A 19,231-nucleotide genomic window follows, 5' to 3' on the forward strand; every position below is an offset into this window, starting at 1 on the left:
ACGAGGTCTTAACTGCTGACTCGTCCCTCCAGCCCACAAAATTCACTTTGAATGGGTGCTTGAACATTTGTGATATTTGGATGCATGCACGCACTGAGTAATGACAAAATCAAGTACCTTCAGTGCCATTTCTTCCACTATTCAAAATCCTCTCTGTTTTGAAATATGGACTGAGTTCTTGCCAATGACAATTGTCCCTGTTGTGCAAGATGTGGCCAGACCTCATCCCTCCTGTCCAACTTCAACTAAGTATCCGAGGCCAATCACTCCTCGCTCCCTCTCTACTTTTGTAAGATCAGCTGTTTCAGACACCACATAGGAGTGAGAGCACGTGGTACTTGTCATTCCGTGGCTGGACTGTGTCTCAGCAATTTGGTTATGTCCATGTTGTCACAAATGACAGGATTCTGTCCTTTTTTAGTGGCCGAATAAAATACACTCCCACTTTTCTCTCATTCACCCATCTTCGGGTCATTCTTTAGCCTCAGATATTGTGAGTGATGTCACAAAGAACACGAAAAGATGGCATGCAGGTTCCAAGCGCATGGGAGGATGCTGAGTAGTTCAGAAGGAAACTGGAAGATGGTGTGGTCTAAGCAATGGGCTCCAGGAGCAGGGTTAGGACACAGAGTGAGAAATCCCAAGATAAGGGCTTGTTTGTACTTAACCCTAAAGACAGGAAGCCACAGAAGTGTGTTAAAGCCAAGATTGCCTCACTCACAGCCAGGGGAAGGCTTGGGAGACACAAAGGCCCTGGGTGTCTGGCAAGGGCAAGGGCGGCATAGCCAGGAAGTGCTCCGTGGATGCCTGGAGGGCAGGAAAAAGGAACTGACTGGAGAGAGTGCGAGATCAAGGAGGGCGGACCAGGAACTACGAAGAAGTGGGAAGTGTGATGGCTAATGTTAAGTGTGGGCTTGACCGGGCCACGGTAGCCACAAATGTGGGCCAGCATTATTCTGCAGGGGGCTGGGAAGTTGTCTCCATGGGTGAACTCTGAGAACAGGTTGCTCTCTATACGTGGGTGGGTCTTCTATCATACCAAATAGAACAAAAAGACCAAGCAAGAGAGAATGTTCCAGAAGAATACCTCCATATTTTATGAATACCACCAGCACTTGGTTCTACAATATACAGTCTTTGGGCTCATAATAGAATATGGATCCTTGCTGTCTCCAGCCTGAATGCGAACAGAAAGCTCTGTTTTCCCCCATGGTTCAGACAGATGGCACACATATAGGTCTTCCTTGGCAGTCTCTTTACCATGTGGAGACTAAGGTAAATCCCTTCCCCGTCATCCACTGCTGTAGTCCCCAACTTAACTATGATTCAGCATTCGACTTTGATATCACCAAGCCACGCCTATTAAAAATCCATCAAAATTTCAATTAAGCTGCACGTGGTGATACACACCTTTAAGCCCCGTCCTTAGGAGGCAGAGGCAAATAAATATCTGAATTTGAGGCTAACCTGGTCTACACAGAGAGAGAGAGTTCCAGGCTAGCCAGGACTACATACTAAGATCCTATCTCAAAAAACCAAAAACAAACCCCTCAAGTTTTCAATTTACCTTCGTGCAATATGCTCTTCTCTTGAGATGTTAGTAACTTCAGCCAGCCACAGCCCTTAGACAGCCATGTGACAATGAGGGGGTATGACATGCTCTCCCTCTTGAGACCCCAACAGCCTAGGTTACAAAGTCCTTGGCAGCTCAGGCTTCACTGCGTATGCCACTGAGCACTGCAAGCTCGTTTCCCGCTCTGGCATGTTTCTTCTGCTCATCCCGCTGTGGACTGTGTTTTCAAGGCAGTGGTGGGTAATAGGTACGATGGTGGCCGTCTGTAAATAGGTGCCTCGAAGGAAAATGGTACCCTACGTGCTTCTGCTATGGGGACTCATGTCAAATCCTTTCTCGGTTTTCCTCTTAAGCAACTAGCTTTTCCTTATTCTGTGGTGTGTGTGTGTGTGTCTGCAGTGCTGGACACTCCTAGGCCTCCTCCATGCTGACAATCACTTTATCACCTGGCTGTGTCCCCAGCTCTTTGAAATGTGTTTCATTTTTTTTTAAAAAGAAGGTCTTATGAAGTTTCCCGGGCTGCCTTTGAACTCACTCGTTAGCCCAAGCCGGCCTTGGATTTGCAATCGTCCTGACTCAGTGACCCAAGCTTCTATTAAATTCCTATTCTATTTCTACAGAATTTAATAAAATAAATGGGCTCCCTCTGGTGGTCAGAAGAAAACCTCCAAATCCCAAAGGTCAGACTCCAGTTGCATTTCAGGATCTTTATGGGGCTGGGTACGGTCGGTAATTAATAGATTCGGAAGGGCTAGACGGCATCAGGAGAGAAGACTTTTAATTATCATTTTCCACTCATCAGTGAGTCTACAAATTAGTTTGTAAAGCCACGGCCCAAAGCCACGCTCCGCATGTCTCCTTCTGAATCTATTCCTGTTTCTGGTCAGGGCATCATTCCCTGCCAGGCCTGCAGCTCCTGTGATCTCTGTTGGCTCCCGCCCCGTGTTGTGTCTGTGAGTCTGTCTACCACAGGACCTGGCGCCTCTGCAGCTGTTCCCTTCAGCAGCGCTCATGGCCCTCTTTCAGCTCTACCCAGGAGAGGCCATTCCCAGATGTTTCTCAGTGCATCTCCACGCACCAGGCACCACTCTAGGCTCAGCAGAAGCCAGAGATCAAACTGAGACGGTGCCCACCCCAAGCACCCCTCTCAGGGACCTCTGTGACGGACCAAGTTCTGCAATCCAATCTGTGTCCCTCCTGAAGATAAACTACTCAGGCACTTCTGCTGTGTGTCCCACACAGCCCCACTCCCTGATAGCCCTCGGCTCACCTTAATCCCCCACAGCTACCTTTCAACGAGAGTTTAAAACACCCCTTCACGCTCCCCTTTGTCTTGCTCGGGATGTCAGGCATCAGGGACCTGGGACCCTATGCAGGCGAGTGAACATGCCAGCCAGTCTTCAAAACCCTCTCCAGCTCATGTCTTTCCAAGGAAGGTCTCTGCCTCACAAACCAACCTATGTGCATAGATCTTCCGGCCTGCAGCACTGTCTGCTTTTAATTTCTGTAGGACTTTTGTTTGTAGTACACACTTTTGCTCCTTTTTTTTTTTTTTTAAATTGGTTATGATTCTACAGCCTACAGCATCTTCTTCCAGTGATGGGTTTGCAGGAGTTTCTAGCAGTCTTAATATGTCACCATAACCAGGACTGGACATATGAATGAGTCAACAAGCAAATAAGCAAACGGACTGACATCTGTGCACAGCAGAGTGTGGGAAATACGATGAGATCATTCTCCAGGGAATTCCGGCACACATGTCCGTGTGCACACCCCCCGGGGATGAGAGTTCAGCTCAGGGTTGAAGTGCTTGCCTGGTATCTAGGAGGTCCTGGGTTCTATCCCCAGCACCACAGGGGAGGAAAAGCTAACTAATTTAAAGGGCTGGGGACAAAGCTCAGAGATGCACTGCCTGCTTGGCATGCACAAGGCCCTGAGTTCAATCCCCAGCACAGAAAAAATACGAATTTAAAAATTAATGCCAGGCACGGTTGCTCACCCCATAATCCCAGCACTGGAGAAGCTGAGGCGGGAGGCTTGCAAAGTCAAGTTGAGCCAGGGTTACACAGGGAGGCCGCATCTCAAAAGAGAGAGAGAGAGAGACAAGAGTGAGAAGAGTTCCGCAAGTATAAAACTTGGAGTGGAATAGGGTTGCTCTCCTAGCATGTATGAGGTCCCAGGCTTAACTTCTGGCTCTGACAAAGAAGGGAAGAAAGTGGGGAGATAGAGAGTGAGGGAGAGAGGAAGGGAAGAAGGGAGGGAAAAAGGAGGGATGGAGGGAGGTCAGACCCAGAGATCCTCTTCAGCCCCGTCTGCTGTGGTTAGACACCGCATTTACAGGCACTCAATTTTTCCATAAATCAAAGTCAACTAGGATTTACTACTCCCAGGGGAACATATATATATGTGTGTGTGTGACATATATATGAAATACATATTTTTAAAAATGTGTCAAATGAGCATAATTTCTTGCACTTCTTGTTTGAAGAGTGCAAGCTCCCTTTCCCGAACTCATTCCCACTCTAGACCAACAGAGTGAAGACGCGAGCACCAGCGGCTTCACTGCTTGTGTTCTGCTCCGTAACATTCTCCACAAACAATAGCAGATCCCACGGGACTCAGACGTCATTTCCACAGCGTGCTTGGTGTTTAAAGAGCGTTTACTCTCCATGAGGACTTCCACACGGGTGGGGGATTTCTAGCTCTGAGGTATGTTTGCTCCTCTCTGGAAGTGGCTCCCCCTGTCGGCCCTCCGTGCCATAAGCCCAGCGCACGCCGTCTGGAGGCCACATGCAGCGTCCCCGCAATACTGCACGGTGATGCAGAAAGGCATGAGGAGGCAATGACGAAGATCACCACTTTTCCAGAAAGTTCCTAAGACTGCCCGGCGCAGGTGGAGTTTAACTAGAAACAAGCCTGACCCGGGCAGAAGTAACATGCTGTGCTTAAGGTCTTCTGGATTCCAATGGTGTCTGATGGAGGTTTCCAGTCATGTGATTTCTCTTCCTGTCTGTTTCTCTTGCTCACCCATATTTTCTCACCCATTCCTCAGGAGAACAGGTCAGCACAGCAAGCCAAGTCGGGTTCTTTCCTTCTAGAGCATCCCAGCCAACTCCTAACCCTGTGTCTCCTCTCCCGTCTCTGTCTCTGGCAGTCACTGGCTGACTGCACAGATCTGAATTCATTACAGCCAACAACTCTCTCTTGGGAGGGGGAGGAAAGTCTGTCCCCAGGTATTCATACGTTTGATCCTGCCATGACCCCACAAAGCTGAAGCAAGGTATGTGCCTGGGCATGGCACATACCTATAATACTAGAACTCGGAAGTAGAGGCAGGAAGGTCAGGGGTTCAAAGCCAGTCTCTACTATATAGCAAATTTAAAGAGGGCAAAGAAAGTCCTCAGTTGCTTGAATCTTTGGCCCAATCCAGAATCTGTCGCCTCCTGCAATAAGAGCCATCTAGCCAGCCGTGTCTGGCACAAGCCTGATGGGTCGTCTGCTGTTTGCCTAGTGCCGCATTTTCTCCTGCTCTGGGAACAGATCCCTGATCTTTCTGGGGGAGCTATTCTTCTCCATACCATGTTTCTGGTAGTCAACTCTCCCTCATAACTGTGTGTGCGTGTATGTATGTGTGCGCCTGTGTTCATATGTGCATTCTTGTGTACGTGTACACATGTGTGTGAGTAATGTATGTACATGCATGTATAGGTGTGTATACATGTCTATGTGTGTGCGTGTGTGTAGGCATGTGTAGACACGTGCATGTATGTCTATGTGTGTGCATGAGTATGTGTGTGTATGCTTATGTTTCCAGATTTCTTCCTATGAAGAGACCTTCATGGCCTTATTTCACTTTAATTGCCACACTCTAAACATAATCTCATTTTGAGGCCCAGGGAAGGGTTAAGATTTCAAGGATGAATTAAAGAGCTCACGGGTCAGCCCCTAACACCCCCCACTCTGCGGTTAATGGGGCTGGTGAGGAGGACAGTGTTTACCTAGGGTGGTGCTGAGCAGGACTGACCCAGCCACAGCTATTGGCAGTCACCCTCCTACAGAGCAAGGCCCCCAAGGAAAGGCAGCCCGAGAAGGATAGAAAGAGGAGCCGAGTGATGCAGACAGTTCCTGTGCCCAGGCACACCTCGAACCAGATCCATTCCTGAGCCCTGAACTTTAGGCTCTGATGTATTTCCACCATCACATTGTTCACAATGGACAGTCAGAACCTATTAATGTCCTCATGCCAAAAGACAGTGAACAGACCAAAGTGGACCCTGTTTCCAGGACCCACAGGGTGGGCCATGAAGAGTCAAGAGTGGAACCCAGGCTTCTCAGGCTCTGCAGTGCTGGCCCCGAGCCATCCTACGGAGGCACACTGCATCGAGACTATTCAGAGCCCAGGGCAAGCCAGTCCACAGAGCACACCACTGCCAACCTGATTAGCATCATCCTTCCATCCCAAGCCGACCCCGGTGCTGCAGAAACTCCCGACTCAGAAGAAGCTTCAGAACAAAGCCAAGGAGGCAGATAACATGGTGACATGCAGGCCTTCCTCTCTCCAGCACAGGTCGGGTGCGGCTTGGTCTGTATTATAAACCGTATAGACTCTTTGAAGACCCACATGTCATACAGGGATGAGCCGAATACATCTCAGGACATCTCAATCCCACGACACGATCCTGTCACTAAACCAAGACAAGGCGGCAACTGCTCTATGATATGATATATGATATGATATGACATGATATGACTGGAATCATAGCCAAGAGAAACCACAAACCTCAGAAAGCTGTACACAGTCAACAACACATGACCCAACAGTGCCGAAAAAGCTAGAAAAGAGCTTGATGATATACAGATATCACGTACATGTGTGTGCACCCTCCCCCACAAAACATGTGCTCTTATCCCCTAACCCAGCTCTCCATCCCCCCTCACATGACTGTTGAGCCCTTGAGATGTGACATGTGCAACAGAGGACCTGAATTTTAAGATTTATTTTTGTTTAACTAATTTTCATTTAAATCACCACATATGGTTGGTAGTTGTAGCAATGGAGAACCTGCTGCAGGGGTGATTTACATATATAAAGAGAGAGAGAGAGAGAGAGAGAGAGAGAGAGAGAGAGAGGCACAGAGAGACAGAGACAGAGAGACACAGAGACAGAGAGAGACAGATTGTCTTCTGTAGCCCAGACTGACCTTGAATTCATTATGTAGCCAAAGATGACCCTGAACTCCTGATCTTCCTTCCTCTGTCTCTTGAGAGCTGGGATTGCTGGTGCATACCACCATGCCTGGCTTACTTACAATTTTTTAACTTTCACCACAGTACAAAAGTATGCCCATATAAACATACCAACTTTTCACTCTTGAAACAGTTCTTGATAAAATCCACGAAGTGTTCTTCACGTCATCATAGAAGAGGCTTTGTGTTTGATGATTTTGCCCAACTTTAAGCAAGCATATGTGTTCTGAGCACACTTGAGCTGGGCTAAGCTGTGATGCACGGAAGGTAAAATGTGTTAAGCGCATTTTTAAGGATATTTTCAACTTACACTGGGTTTATTAGAAGACAGCAGAATCATAGGTCAAGGAACATCTATATATGTAAATTATCCCTGCAGCAGGTTCTCCAATGCTGCAGCTACCAGCCATACATGATTTAAATGAAAATTAGTTAAAAGAAAATAAATCTTAAAATTCAGGTCCTCAGCTGTACAAGTCACAGCTTAAGGGCTCAACAGTCATGTGAGAGGGGATGGAGAACTAGGTTAGGGTTAAGAGCATGTACTGCTTCTGCAGAGAACCCAAGTTAGTTTCCAGTGCCCCCTTCTGGTCTCCATGGGCACCTGCAATTCATGTGCATGTGCGCACACCCCATAATTAAATAATAAAAGTAAGTCTTTTTCTTATTAATGTGTGGTTAGTCACAGCTTCACTCTCAGACAATGGAAACTTACAGCCTCACAGATGTTCCCGTTCTAGGACTGTATTAGTGTCTTTGTTGTTGTTGTGATAAAATATTTTGACAAAAACAGATGAAGGGAGAAAGAGTTTATTGTGGCTCACCAGTCCAGAAGGTTAGAGCCCGGGAAGCGCTCATGCACTCATGCCTGGGAAGCATGGCAAAAGGCATGAAAGGCTTGATAGCAGGAACTAGAGATTGGCTGACCACATTGATCCTGCACTCAGGAAACAGAGCCAACAGAGAGCAAGTGGGGCCTGACTCTAAAACCTAATACAGCTCTAGTGATGTACTTCCTTTAGCATGGCTTCACTAGCTAAAGGTTCCACAATGGTCCCAAACAGCGCCACCTGCTGGAAGCAAATGTTTACACACACGAGCCTGTGGGGGACACTTAACTTCAAACCACAAGGATGTATAGCAACCTGATAAGGGGCCTCGAAATGGAGAGGGGCTCTGGTGGGGTGTGTGGGGGTGGAGTTGACAGGACTGTGCTCCAGCATAACCTTTTCGAGTGCTTCAGATTTTTTATTATCTCATAGTTTACTCCCCATTCAAAGACAGATATTGTAAAACTCTAAACACATTTAAACACACTTGGCTATGTAAAGTAAGGAGAGAAGGTACTGGCACACCCAAGAGTGCAGGCAGACATCAGGTACTGAATGGCCCAGGGTGACTGAGTGATGGATGAGCAGGTAGGCATGAAAGAGCGACCACAGGACTTGCTGCCTGGGGACCACAGAGAGTCACAGGCTGCGCCTCCATGCTTGGTTTCTTTGGGGGGTGATTATTGCTCCCATTTGTTTTCAGGCCCAGGGCTGCAGCAGCAGCCACGAATCAGGTGTATGAAAAGAACAAATTACCCTTGCTGGTCCAGGAGGCCAGAAGTTCAGAGTGTTTTCAGGGCTGCCTTTTCTGGAAGCCCTGAGGGAAAAAAGAGCATTTCCTAGATTGCTATTGCATCACTTCATCTCGGCTGCCCTGACACATGGTCTTTTACTACTAATCTCTGTGTCTCATGTCTCCCTCTTGTCTCTTCTAAAGGCATAAGGGCCCTGAAGAGGGCCCATCCTTATCACAGAAGATTCTGTTGCAAGATCCTAATCTTAATCATTGCAACCCCCATCTTTGAGATTTTACTTTCTACATACTCTTTCTTTCTTTCTTTCTTTCTTTCTTTCTTTCTTTCTTTCTTTCTGGTTTTTTTCTTTTGTTTTTCCAAGACAAGGTTTCTCTGTGTAGCCCTGTCCTGGACTCACTTTGTAGACCAGGCTGGCCTCTAACTCAGTGAGATCCACCTGCCTCTGCCTCCCCAAGTGCTGGGATTACAGGCTTGTGCCACTGTACCCAGCTTTAACTTTCTGCATTTTCAACTGCCCACTGTCAACCAAGGTCCATAAATGTTAAATGGAAAATTCCAGAAATAAGTAATTCAGGAATGTCAAATTACACACCATTCTGAGTTGTGTGATGAAGTCTCCCATCATCCTGCCCGCTGAGTTCATGAACCATCCCTTTGTTCAATGCATCCATACTGTATATGCTAAACCCCTGCTAGTTGCTTAGCAATTATCTCAGATACCACATTGATTGTCATGATACCTCAGTGCTGGTACTCAAGTAATCTTTTTTTTTTTTTTTTTTTTTTTTTTTTTTAGTATTGGCCCCACAGTGCAAGAGCCTGACAATTTGGACATTCTGAGGAAAGTTACAAAAAGATAGATAGAAAGGAGAGAACATGATAAGACATTCTGAGAGATAAAGAGCCTATTTACATAACCTTTATTACAATATTAAATATATTTAATAGCTGCTGTTTATCTCTCACTGTGTCTAATCTACAAGCCAAACTTTATCATAGGCATGTGTCTTACTTAGGCCTGCTATTACTGTGATAGAACACCATGAGGAAAGAAATTTGGGCAGGGAAGGGCTTATTTGGCTCACGCTTCCACAGCACTGTTCATCACTGAGGGAAGCCAGGACAGGAACTCCCACAGTGCAGGATCCTGGAGGCAGGAGCTGTTGCAGAAGCCATTGGGAGGTGCTGCTTACTGGCTTGCTCAGCCTGTTTTCAACCCAGGACCACCACCAGCCCAGGATGGCATCACCCACAATGGGCCGAACCCCCTCCCATCAATCACTAAGAAAATTCCTTAGAGCTGGATCTTATGGAGGCATTTTCTCAGTTGAGGTTCCCTCCTTTCAGATGCCTCCAGCTTGTGTTTACAATATGCTTTTATTTACAAATGCAATTGTGTAAATTTGGTGCATGTGGAATGGCTTATGCATATATAGGATTAGATACTATCTATCCAAAGCTTCAGGTGTCCACTAGGCGTCTTGAAAAACATTCTGTAGCAGATAAAGAACTGCTGGGCACTGCAAAGACCCTATTTTCATTCCCAGGAACCAAACACTAAGACCTAAACATATCTTTTTGAGGAAACTAGTCAGATACACTATGTCATTTTGTAGCTGAGGTGAAGGTTCAAGGAGAGCCCCTCATCCACCAGAAGCCACAGAGCCTGTTCAGCACAGTCCTGAACGTCCTCCCACGACAGACCTGGACATAAGGGATGGGCCATCTTCCTGCTTGAAGCCCACCATGCAACTCGGCGCCTGCACAGCCAACTCACAAGAGACCACGCTCACAGCAGGCAACACACAAATGCGGCCCCCTTATGGCCCTGCTTATCTGCCTGCCCTCTGCTGGGACCCAACAAAAGATTATACTGTTTCCCTGGGCCGTGGGAAGGAGCTGGGTGGTGACCCGCCTGTGTCTCAGATCAGATGGGGATCCAAGCTACAGAGGGCCCTCTGAGTCTCCAAAGCCCTAAAGTCTGCAAGGCCCTTTGATCAGAGCTTTGAAGAGAGAACGAGAGAGTGAATGCAGGCAGTGGTGTGGCAGTGAAGAGCCTTTCTGGTCTCAGGCAATGCATACCAGACTACTGGGACTTTGTGTTGATAAAAGACTCAAAGGGCTTAAGTTGGAACTTAGGCTGGGGTGACAAGATATGGACACAGGCAGGCAGTGCGTCCCGTGAGACAATACTGCTACATCCCTAGAGTTGCACGGACTGCAGCATCACAGCCGGGCGCCCTCAGGACACTGGAAGCAAGTGCCCCTCACCAACTCTGCCTCCTCCTCCTCTCTCCACCTCTTTTCCATATTGGAGCCTCGTGGACATTCTGTTAGCAAGTACGGCAGGTAACGGTCACATTGTAGGCCACACCTCCAAATATTAACAATCAAACTTTTACCCTAGGATTTTTTTTTTTTTTTAATTTCACTCCAGTTTAGAAATTCAAAATGCCAGTTGCAAAGTGTAAAGCTATATCTCGTGAATGGCTGTGCATACCAGTTTCAAAACACACCTGCAGGGGCTGGAGAGAGAGCTCCGTGGTTACGAGTGCCTGCTACTCTTCCAGGGGACCAGAGTTTGATTCCCAGCACCCATTTCATGAGACTTAAAAAACCACCTCTGACTTTAACCCCAGGGGGTATATTGCCCTCTTCTGGATTCTGAAGGTGTCTGTGTATATACAGACACACACTTACACACACAAACTAAATCTTAAAACAAACAAACAAACAAACAAACAAACAACCCACACTTATTCACATAAGTCACATGAATGTAAAAGGGTCCCTTGGTATCCATGGGATACCAAGTGCTTCAGCAATCCTGTCCATTCTCCTACAGGGCGCTTAAGTCCTTTATAGAAAACAGCATTGTATTTGCATGTACGTTTACATAGCATTTGCATATGCATTATATTTGCCCAGGCCACACACCACTTCGTGTATATTTAAATCATCTCAAGATGACCATAATATACAAGTAGCTGTTATATTATAGTTGTTCGAAAGTGACAGGATATTGTAACCCCTATTTGGCTGAATCCCTGGTTAATCCATAGATCAGAGCCCACAGAAATGGACTAAACACAATACAGCAGTCCGAAAGAATGAAGGAAGAAAAGAAAGATAAACTCATTTTACACATTTTGTAGATCATCCAAAAATTCATTTGTGGGTCTAAATGCTCCCCCCCCCCCCCGTTTAAATATAATTTCTGAATTCTGACCCACTGCCGGTCATATTCTTTTTCTTCCATGTCGACTAAAGGTTCAAACTCAACTGTAAAGTCTTCTGCAGAGTCCAGAGACAGAATCTCCCATCAGATCCTCCTTTGCAGAGGAAGCTGCCATCCCGAGACCTAGATGGTTTCTGGGTGCCTCAAGGTGAACTGGAAGATGCTGGTGGGGAAACCCTCAGGTGACAGTGTGCTAGCCCCACAGTACAGGGCCCAGGTTCAGATTTCATGCTCAAAGTCCTGTGGCTCAACAGTGGCCGTCATCCCTAGGCTGGGGAGGCAAACACGCGTGGATCCCGGAGCTCCCGGTCAGCCAGCGTAGTTCCAAGTTCAGTGAGAAAGACCCTTTCTCAAAAGCTAAGGTGGACAGTGTCTGGAGAAGACACCCACCATCAACCTCTGGCCTCATACATGTGCATATACACATGAATACATACATACTCATACCTGAAAAGAAAACCCTTCTAGCACGAGACACGTGGCCATGAGCCTCTCCCTTTTCATGTCACACAGCATCCTTTGCAAGGATCGGTCTAACCTTGAAAGCCCAGGGTAGAAACTACACCAAACTCTTCGTCGTGGTCCCACGGCACTCTGTGCTCTCATTCCCATGATGCACCATGCCTGGGCTGCTCAGAAGCCCTGGTTTATCTATGCTCCTCCTACTCCACACCGGCAAAACAGAGAAACTTGATGACCCAAATGTCCCAGATTGACTTTTCTGGTCCTATCCTCTCCCTCTACCCAAAGCGGTAACGACAAAAACAAAATGCGGGCTCACCAATTGTCCCAGCCCTGTGCCAGTCAGAGCTCAGCTCGCAGCAATCACGGAGCAGGAAGCATGGCTCCTTTGGCTTATTCCGCCGACTCATTCAGAGGGTTGGTGCTTTCCTACCATCAAACCTTTACTCAAAGCGAGTTTTAATACTCCCCAGCCAATGCCACTGATCAAAACACAGCGGCCCGTGTGGCTGGAGTGTGATGAACCAGCTGCCAGGGGAAACCAAGAAGGAGAGGTATCAAGATGGTCCCCAGAGGGCCACAACCTGGACCACCAGACCATGCTCTTGATTAAGGGTGACCTGAACATTTCACAACTGTATGGCAGAGAGAAGGGCCAGGCCTCCAGAGGTCAAAAGCCAGCAAGGAATGAACCATCACTTACCTGGGGGACAGATGCACTCAGAGGGGGCTTCCCGAACTGTCCGGAGCTTGGCGACTCCATCCAACTTCTGAACCGAGAAGACAAAAAGTTGGAGGAGAAGATCAGTTGCAAAACAGAGAAGTGGGAAACTCCGCAATGGTACCGAATGGTCTACAGCGGCAGTGGTATTTTCCAGAACACTTTTTAAAAGGTCATTAAATTCTACGGGCAGTTTCCTAATGGAAAGCAATAATAAACACTGAACACTTCTGACTATCACTGATGACTCCTCAACAGAAGGTGTCGTGTCTCTGTCCCGTTACACCACGTTAGAGCGTAATAGGAAAAGCAACAGAGGTGGCTTTCTGCCAGGCAGAGAAGCCAGAGGGAGGGCAGATGAAAGAGGCTTTGGGGCAGAAGTGAATTAAAACTGGCTCTTGCAACAGCCCTCTGAGCTCCCACGAGCTGCCCTCTCCTTACCCAGGAAGCTCCACGAACCCTCTATACCATAGCCTTGGATGTGGGAAGCCCTGGCCTAATTCACTATGACATTTTCCTTTCTTCCCTCCCTGGGGTTCCTTGGCCTAGATAATTCGGTTCAGTAGAACTTAACAAAAGTCTCCTTGCATGCACAGCCCTGTGCTGGACACGGGAGAGAAGAAAAGAAATGCCACAGGGCTGGTACGCTATAGCAGTAATGTACGGCGATGACACTGGTGTGATCACGGCCTGATCTGACTTCCTAGCAAATCTCTGCTTGCTGGGAATTGAATCCAGGACCTCCTATCAGCTAAGCACATGCTGCGCCAGCCACCGGGCTACCCAGCCATGGTGTGGCTTGTGGGGCCATAATTAAAGTCATCCCAAGTGAGGAGATGCAAACTTTGAAGAAACTAGGTTTGGAGAAAAGCGACTGGTCCACCACCTCAGCCCAGATGAGCCAGTCTTTAGTCTTGAAAGGGTACAGAGGGCGTTAACTCTTCTTTTTATTCAGGTGTGTGCACAGGGGTGGGATGGGGTAGTTAGGAACCCTAAAAGCCAAAAAAAAAAAAAAAAAAGCAAAGGTACTAACCTGTTAATTTTAATTATAAAGTGCATTTACCAGTATTGGTATTGCTACTTTCGGTTCAAACATAAAGATGCAAATTTGGGAGCTGGAGAGAAGGCTCAGTAGTTAAGAGCACTTGCTGCTCTTACAGAAAACTGACCTTGGGCAACTTACAACCACCTGTATGTAACTCCAGCTCCAGGGGATCTGACACCCTCTTCTGGCCTGCTTACACACACACACACACACACACACATACACACACACACACACACTTCAAAGGAGAAAAGTATCTATCTATCTATCTATCTATCTATCTATCTATCTATCTATCTATCTATCTATCTCTCTATCTCTCTATCTATCTTTTTGTGGTGTTGGGGATATAACCTAGACTCATGCTAAATACATGCCTTAGCAATGAAGGGTGTTTCTCCAGCCTGAGAAGTAACTTTATTTGTCTGTTGTTGTTTTTTGACACAGGATTTCTCTGTGTAGCCTTGGCTCTCCTGGACTCGATTTGTAGACTAGGCTGGCCTCGAACCCACAGAGATCCACCTGCCTCTGCCTGCCGAGTGCTGGGATTACAGGTGTGTGCCACCATGCCCAGCTGAGGAGTAATTTTTAAGCACTGTTCTACAGGAAAGTAAAAAGAGATCAAGGGAACAGGGCAAGCAAGGTTCCACACTTGATCCAACAAAATCATGCTTCTGAGCTTTCCGCTGGGTCCATTTTGTGCTTCCTTGTAAAATTCAGTGCTAGACATGAACCCTGCTATGTCAGCTTAACAGCTCCCCACCCCAACACCTGCCCCAGCCTGACCATTCCAGAATTCTGATGGGTGTCCCCTCACTCTCCATCAACCCCAGGTGATGTCTGCTCACCCTGGCCTGCCTTTGGTAAAAGTCCTGTCGTTTAAAAGGACACCTTGTGTGTGCATGTGTATGTGCGTGTGTATGTGTGTGTGTGTGTGTGTGTGTGTGTGTGTGTTTATAGAAACCAGAGGGCAACATTAGGTATCTTTGCATACATTTTCTCACTGAAACAGCAGCTCAATTATTTTGGTTAGGCTGGCTGGGAAGCACAGTGCTGAGGCGGCAGGTGTGGGTGGCACCCTAAGATCTTTCACACGGGTAGCAGAGAGGCCCAGACTCGTGTCCTCGCTTACACAGCAGTCACTTTCCCAGTGGGTCACCTTGTCAGACCCAAACCCTTTCTCCTCTAACAGTACCAAGCTGGGGTTTCAGGGAACATGGGGCCCCAGCCAAGCCCACACTGCCTCTGGATGGAGCAGCCCAGGACCAACAGTCTGGCTCTAAAACCTATTAAGAACACTTTCAGTGGCTTGGAGAGTATCCCCCTTCACAATTTAAAACTATAAAATTAAATTCTTTTTTTTTTTTTTTTTTTTTTTTTTTTGAAGAATTGAGCTGAGTATGGCACACACCTGTAGTCCCAGCTGCTCAGATGCTCTGGCATCTGAGGCAGGAGATTGTTTTGAGCCCAGGAATTTCAGACCAAGTGAGATCCCAGTTCAAAGGAAAAAATAAAAAAAAAAAAAAGGAAAGAAAACAACGCTAAAAGTATGCAATGATTTATTTCCGTGGACGCTGAAAATAAAACCATAAAACATTCCTATCTTTTGGCTGAGAATTCCTACTCTAGGGAATTTTCTCCAAAATAATCCCCAGGAAGTAAATCAACAAAAGCAACATATATATTATGGAGACCTTATTGGGCCATGGGGATGGATTAGGGAAGGATGGAGATTGCACTGATGAAAGTTAGGAAAAAGAACATAGCAAGGAATCAGGTTCACGGTGCAACCCAAATCCCATCCAAACAGAACCCAGTGAGGCTGCAGAGAAGTGTTTCTTTAAGGAGTTAATTCTGGGTCTGGGCAGATGACAGCAGTGCCTGCTGTGCAAGGGCAGGGACTGGAGTTCATGTCACCACATAGTGTTGGGTGGACCCCGCAGCCCACCTGTAGGACCCCGCAGCCCACCTGTAGTCCCAGCCTAAGGGAAGTGGGAGCTATGTGGCAGGGGCTGTGCCAACAGCCTTCAGCTCTCCCAGTCATACCCATTTACAGATGGGAAAGTTGAGCCGAGGAAGTGTCGGGTCTAGATCCAAATCTCGGTATCAACTGACTCCAAGCCAAAGCAAGATGACCCCTGTCTCCAAACAGTCTTCATGACTTCCAAAGCCAGGTCCTGGGAGCTGTGGGGCCCGTTCAGTTGACGAAATGCTTACTATGCAACTGTGAGGACCTGAGTTTGATCCCCAGCACCCATGCGAAGAGCTAGGGGCAGTACTGCAGGCTTGCAATGCCAGTGCTGGGAAAGCAGAGACAGGTACGTCCCCAGAGCTTGGTGGGACACCAGCTTAGCCAAACCAGTGGGTCCCAGGTGCAAGCGAGTGAGTGAGTGAGTGCTTCTGAGGAATGAATGAAAGCTGAGATTGACCTCTGCCCTTCATGTGCAAGCACACATGCACCTGTGTGCACACACATGCACATATATATGCCCACAGACCTGTTAGAAATCAGGTCTGTGTTTGAGAGAGGTTGGCCGAGGGAAAGATACTGCGTAGAGGAGGCCGCAGTCTGCCTGCATGGAACAGAGGTAAATACAGGATTGCGCATTGGTCAAAAGCCTTAGGGCTACACATCAGAGAGCATGGACTTTAGCAGCTAAAACTAAAGGCCTCCCAGGAAGCCAGAGACTCCTAAGATGCAATGCAGGCCATGGCCAATGAATCTGACTATATCAACGCTACTCAGCTGTCCTCCCTCATCTGCAGGGATTCATGCCATGAGCCTCGGTGGATGCCTAAAACTGCAAATAGTAGCAAATTCTATAGAAACAATAGCTTTCTGCACATGCTCATGATAAAGTTCACCGGATAGAAAAGAGGAAGAGATTCACAGGAACTAACAATAAAACAGGACAATTACAGCAATACACTGTAACAAAGAGCTAATGCTGAGCTCGCTCAGAATGTTGGATTGTGCTCTCCTGCCATTCTTGTGACGCTCTGTGACATGATACTTTGCGTACATGATGAGACGGCCAAGGAGAACGACACAGGCATTGTGACACGGAGTTAAGTGACTAGTGACCTTCAGATGCTTCCTCAGGAGGACGATCGTGTGCCTCAGGCGACCCTAGGTCATCCAGAGATGAAAATGCCAGGTGGGTAGCACATACTGTGTCGATGCCCTGGAGGAAGACATGATTCCTATCCCAGAATTGGCAGGGTGGCGTGAGATGTCATCACGATGCTCAGAGCAGCTTGCAGCTGAAAACTTATGAGCAGTTTGTTTCTGAATTTTTTTTCCCCAGTATGTTCAGATTGTCATTAGTCACTGGCAACTTGAATCACGGAAAGTAAAACCACGAGGCAAGGAGAATTACTGTGTGTTAGAACCTTGGAGAAGGCACAAGCAGTTTTGCAAACTGTGAGGTAAAGACAAAAGCAATTACACATAAACCACGTGCTTGGGTCGGCTAAGATGTTTCTCACAGGGCTTCGGATGAACAGCTCTGAGAGTGCTTTACACGCATAGCAGAGCCGAAGAAAGGACACACACTCAGGATAATGAGAGGCAGGTTTTCTGCCATCCAAGAAGCAGGCTTTGGGCAAGCAAAGCTGGAAGCCTGAATTCACACACACACACACACACACACCGGTTCAGAGCCAAGGCCATCACAGGGAGGGCGTGTCCACACTGTGAGGTAGTCTCAGAGGTCCATTGAAGGATTAGACCTCTGAGGTAAAGCCCCAGCAGGCAGAAGTGGTAAGAACACACTCAGGGAAGCAAAGGACACTGTGTCCAGGTGTGGACTACATAACACATTCTCCAAACTATGCCATCGGGCATCTAGAGGGCCCTGCCTCGGCAGGGGGGTCAAGTAGGTGATGAGCCACACTGGCACACGCAAGTGCTCCTGTAACACTGTAATGGAGCTAAACACGCCTCTCCTCCAGTGATGCCAATTCTTTGCTCACAGCACAGCACCTTACACACGTCTGTGGCAATGCTGATGTGAGCATGCCTACTGTGGCATGCACAACACATGACACCAAAAGGCCGCACTGACCCACTGTTCTGTGCCATCCACATCTGTGTCTGCACTCCCATGTAATTGACTATATTGGAAATTGAGCTACGTTTTTTTTGTTTTGTCTTTTAAAGTTTTTTTTTTTGTTTGTTTTGTTTTGTTTTTCCCTTGCTTGCTTTGAGACAGGATCTCTAGGCCAGGCTGGCCTTAAATTCCCTCAGTAGCTGAAGATGACCCTAAACTTCCTACCTCCCCGCCTCTGCCTCTCAAGAGCTGGAATTACTGGCATAAGCCATGGCGTTCGGTTTATGCAGCGTGGGGGATTGTCTCCCGTGGGCTTGGCAAGCGCTCCTCACATTGAGCTAGGGGCCCAAGATGGCTCCAAAGGTTAAACTCACAGGCTGCCAACCCCGACAACCTGAGTTCAGCCCTGGGGCTCAAGTGGTAGAAAGAGAGAACTGATCCCAGCAAGTTGTCCTCCGACCTTCACACACGTGCCATGAAACATGAACCCCCTCACACACACACAGAAACACACATGTACAAACACAGATACAGACACACAGAAAGACCTCCACAGAGACAGACACAGAGACATAGACTTGCACACATATACATACACACATAGTAAAATGTAACTTAAACAACAACCGAGCTCTATGCTCAGGCCCCTAAAGCTGCATCTTGAGCTGTGACAGCAAAGCTCATGAATATTTATAGAAATGTTAAAACTTCCACGCTCACTAGAAATTGCCACCAGGAAAATTGGGGCCAGGATGAGAAAAATCAGTTCATCAAAACTCCACAATGGCCGCAGATGTTGGAGTTAGCACATGCAGACGTAAAACAACTACTGCAATGGAGTGCATGTGCTTGAGAAGGGGAAACACCGAAGACATTATAAAATTAGAATCCTGGAGGTGAAAATGGCCGCGTCTGAGATGAAGAACACGATGGAGGAATTAATGGCAGATTAGCAGCAGAAGAAAAGACCAGTGAACCTGGAGACAATAGAAAGCATCCAAATTGAACACAGAAAGAACTTTTTGAAAAAGGAAGAGAAGGAGAGAGAGAGAGAGGGAGAGGAGAGCGAGGGACTGTGGGGCTTATGGAGGCTGATTACATTAGGTGGGAGCCATAGAAGGACAAGAGGGTAGAGAGAAGTATTTGAGGAGGCAATGTTCAAGAATGTTTTCTAACTTGATGAAAGCTACAGACCCATTTATCCAAGAATCTCACTAGAACACAGACAGAGAGCAATAACAGTTTCCTGGAGGATGGTAAGATGGCTCAGCAGGTAAAAGTGCTTTCTGAACAAGGCTGGCAACTTGA

At 47.3% G+C, this 19,231-nt stretch overlaps 1 protein-coding gene across 1 annotated transcript in view; it reads right to left on the minus strand.

The window, feature by feature from the left end:
- The window catches only part of Col23a1 (collagen type XXIII alpha 1 chain), a 268,072-nt gene that overhangs the window by 231,441 nt on the left and 17,400 nt on the right, over positions 1-19,231 (minus strand). Inside the window, exon 2 of the mRNA XM_060363748.1 lies at positions 12,809-12,875. Within this exon, the coding sequence (XP_060219731.1) occupies positions 12,809-12,875 (67 nt within the window). The remainder of the gene's footprint in view (positions 1-12,808; positions 12,876-19,231) is intronic.

The sequence above is a fragment of the Meriones unguiculatus genome, chromosome 11 (assembly GCF_030254825.1).
Source record: "Meriones unguiculatus strain TT.TT164.6M chromosome 11, Bangor_MerUng_6.1, whole genome shotgun sequence".
NCBI lineage: Eukaryota > Metazoa > Chordata > Mammalia > Rodentia > Muridae > Meriones > Meriones unguiculatus.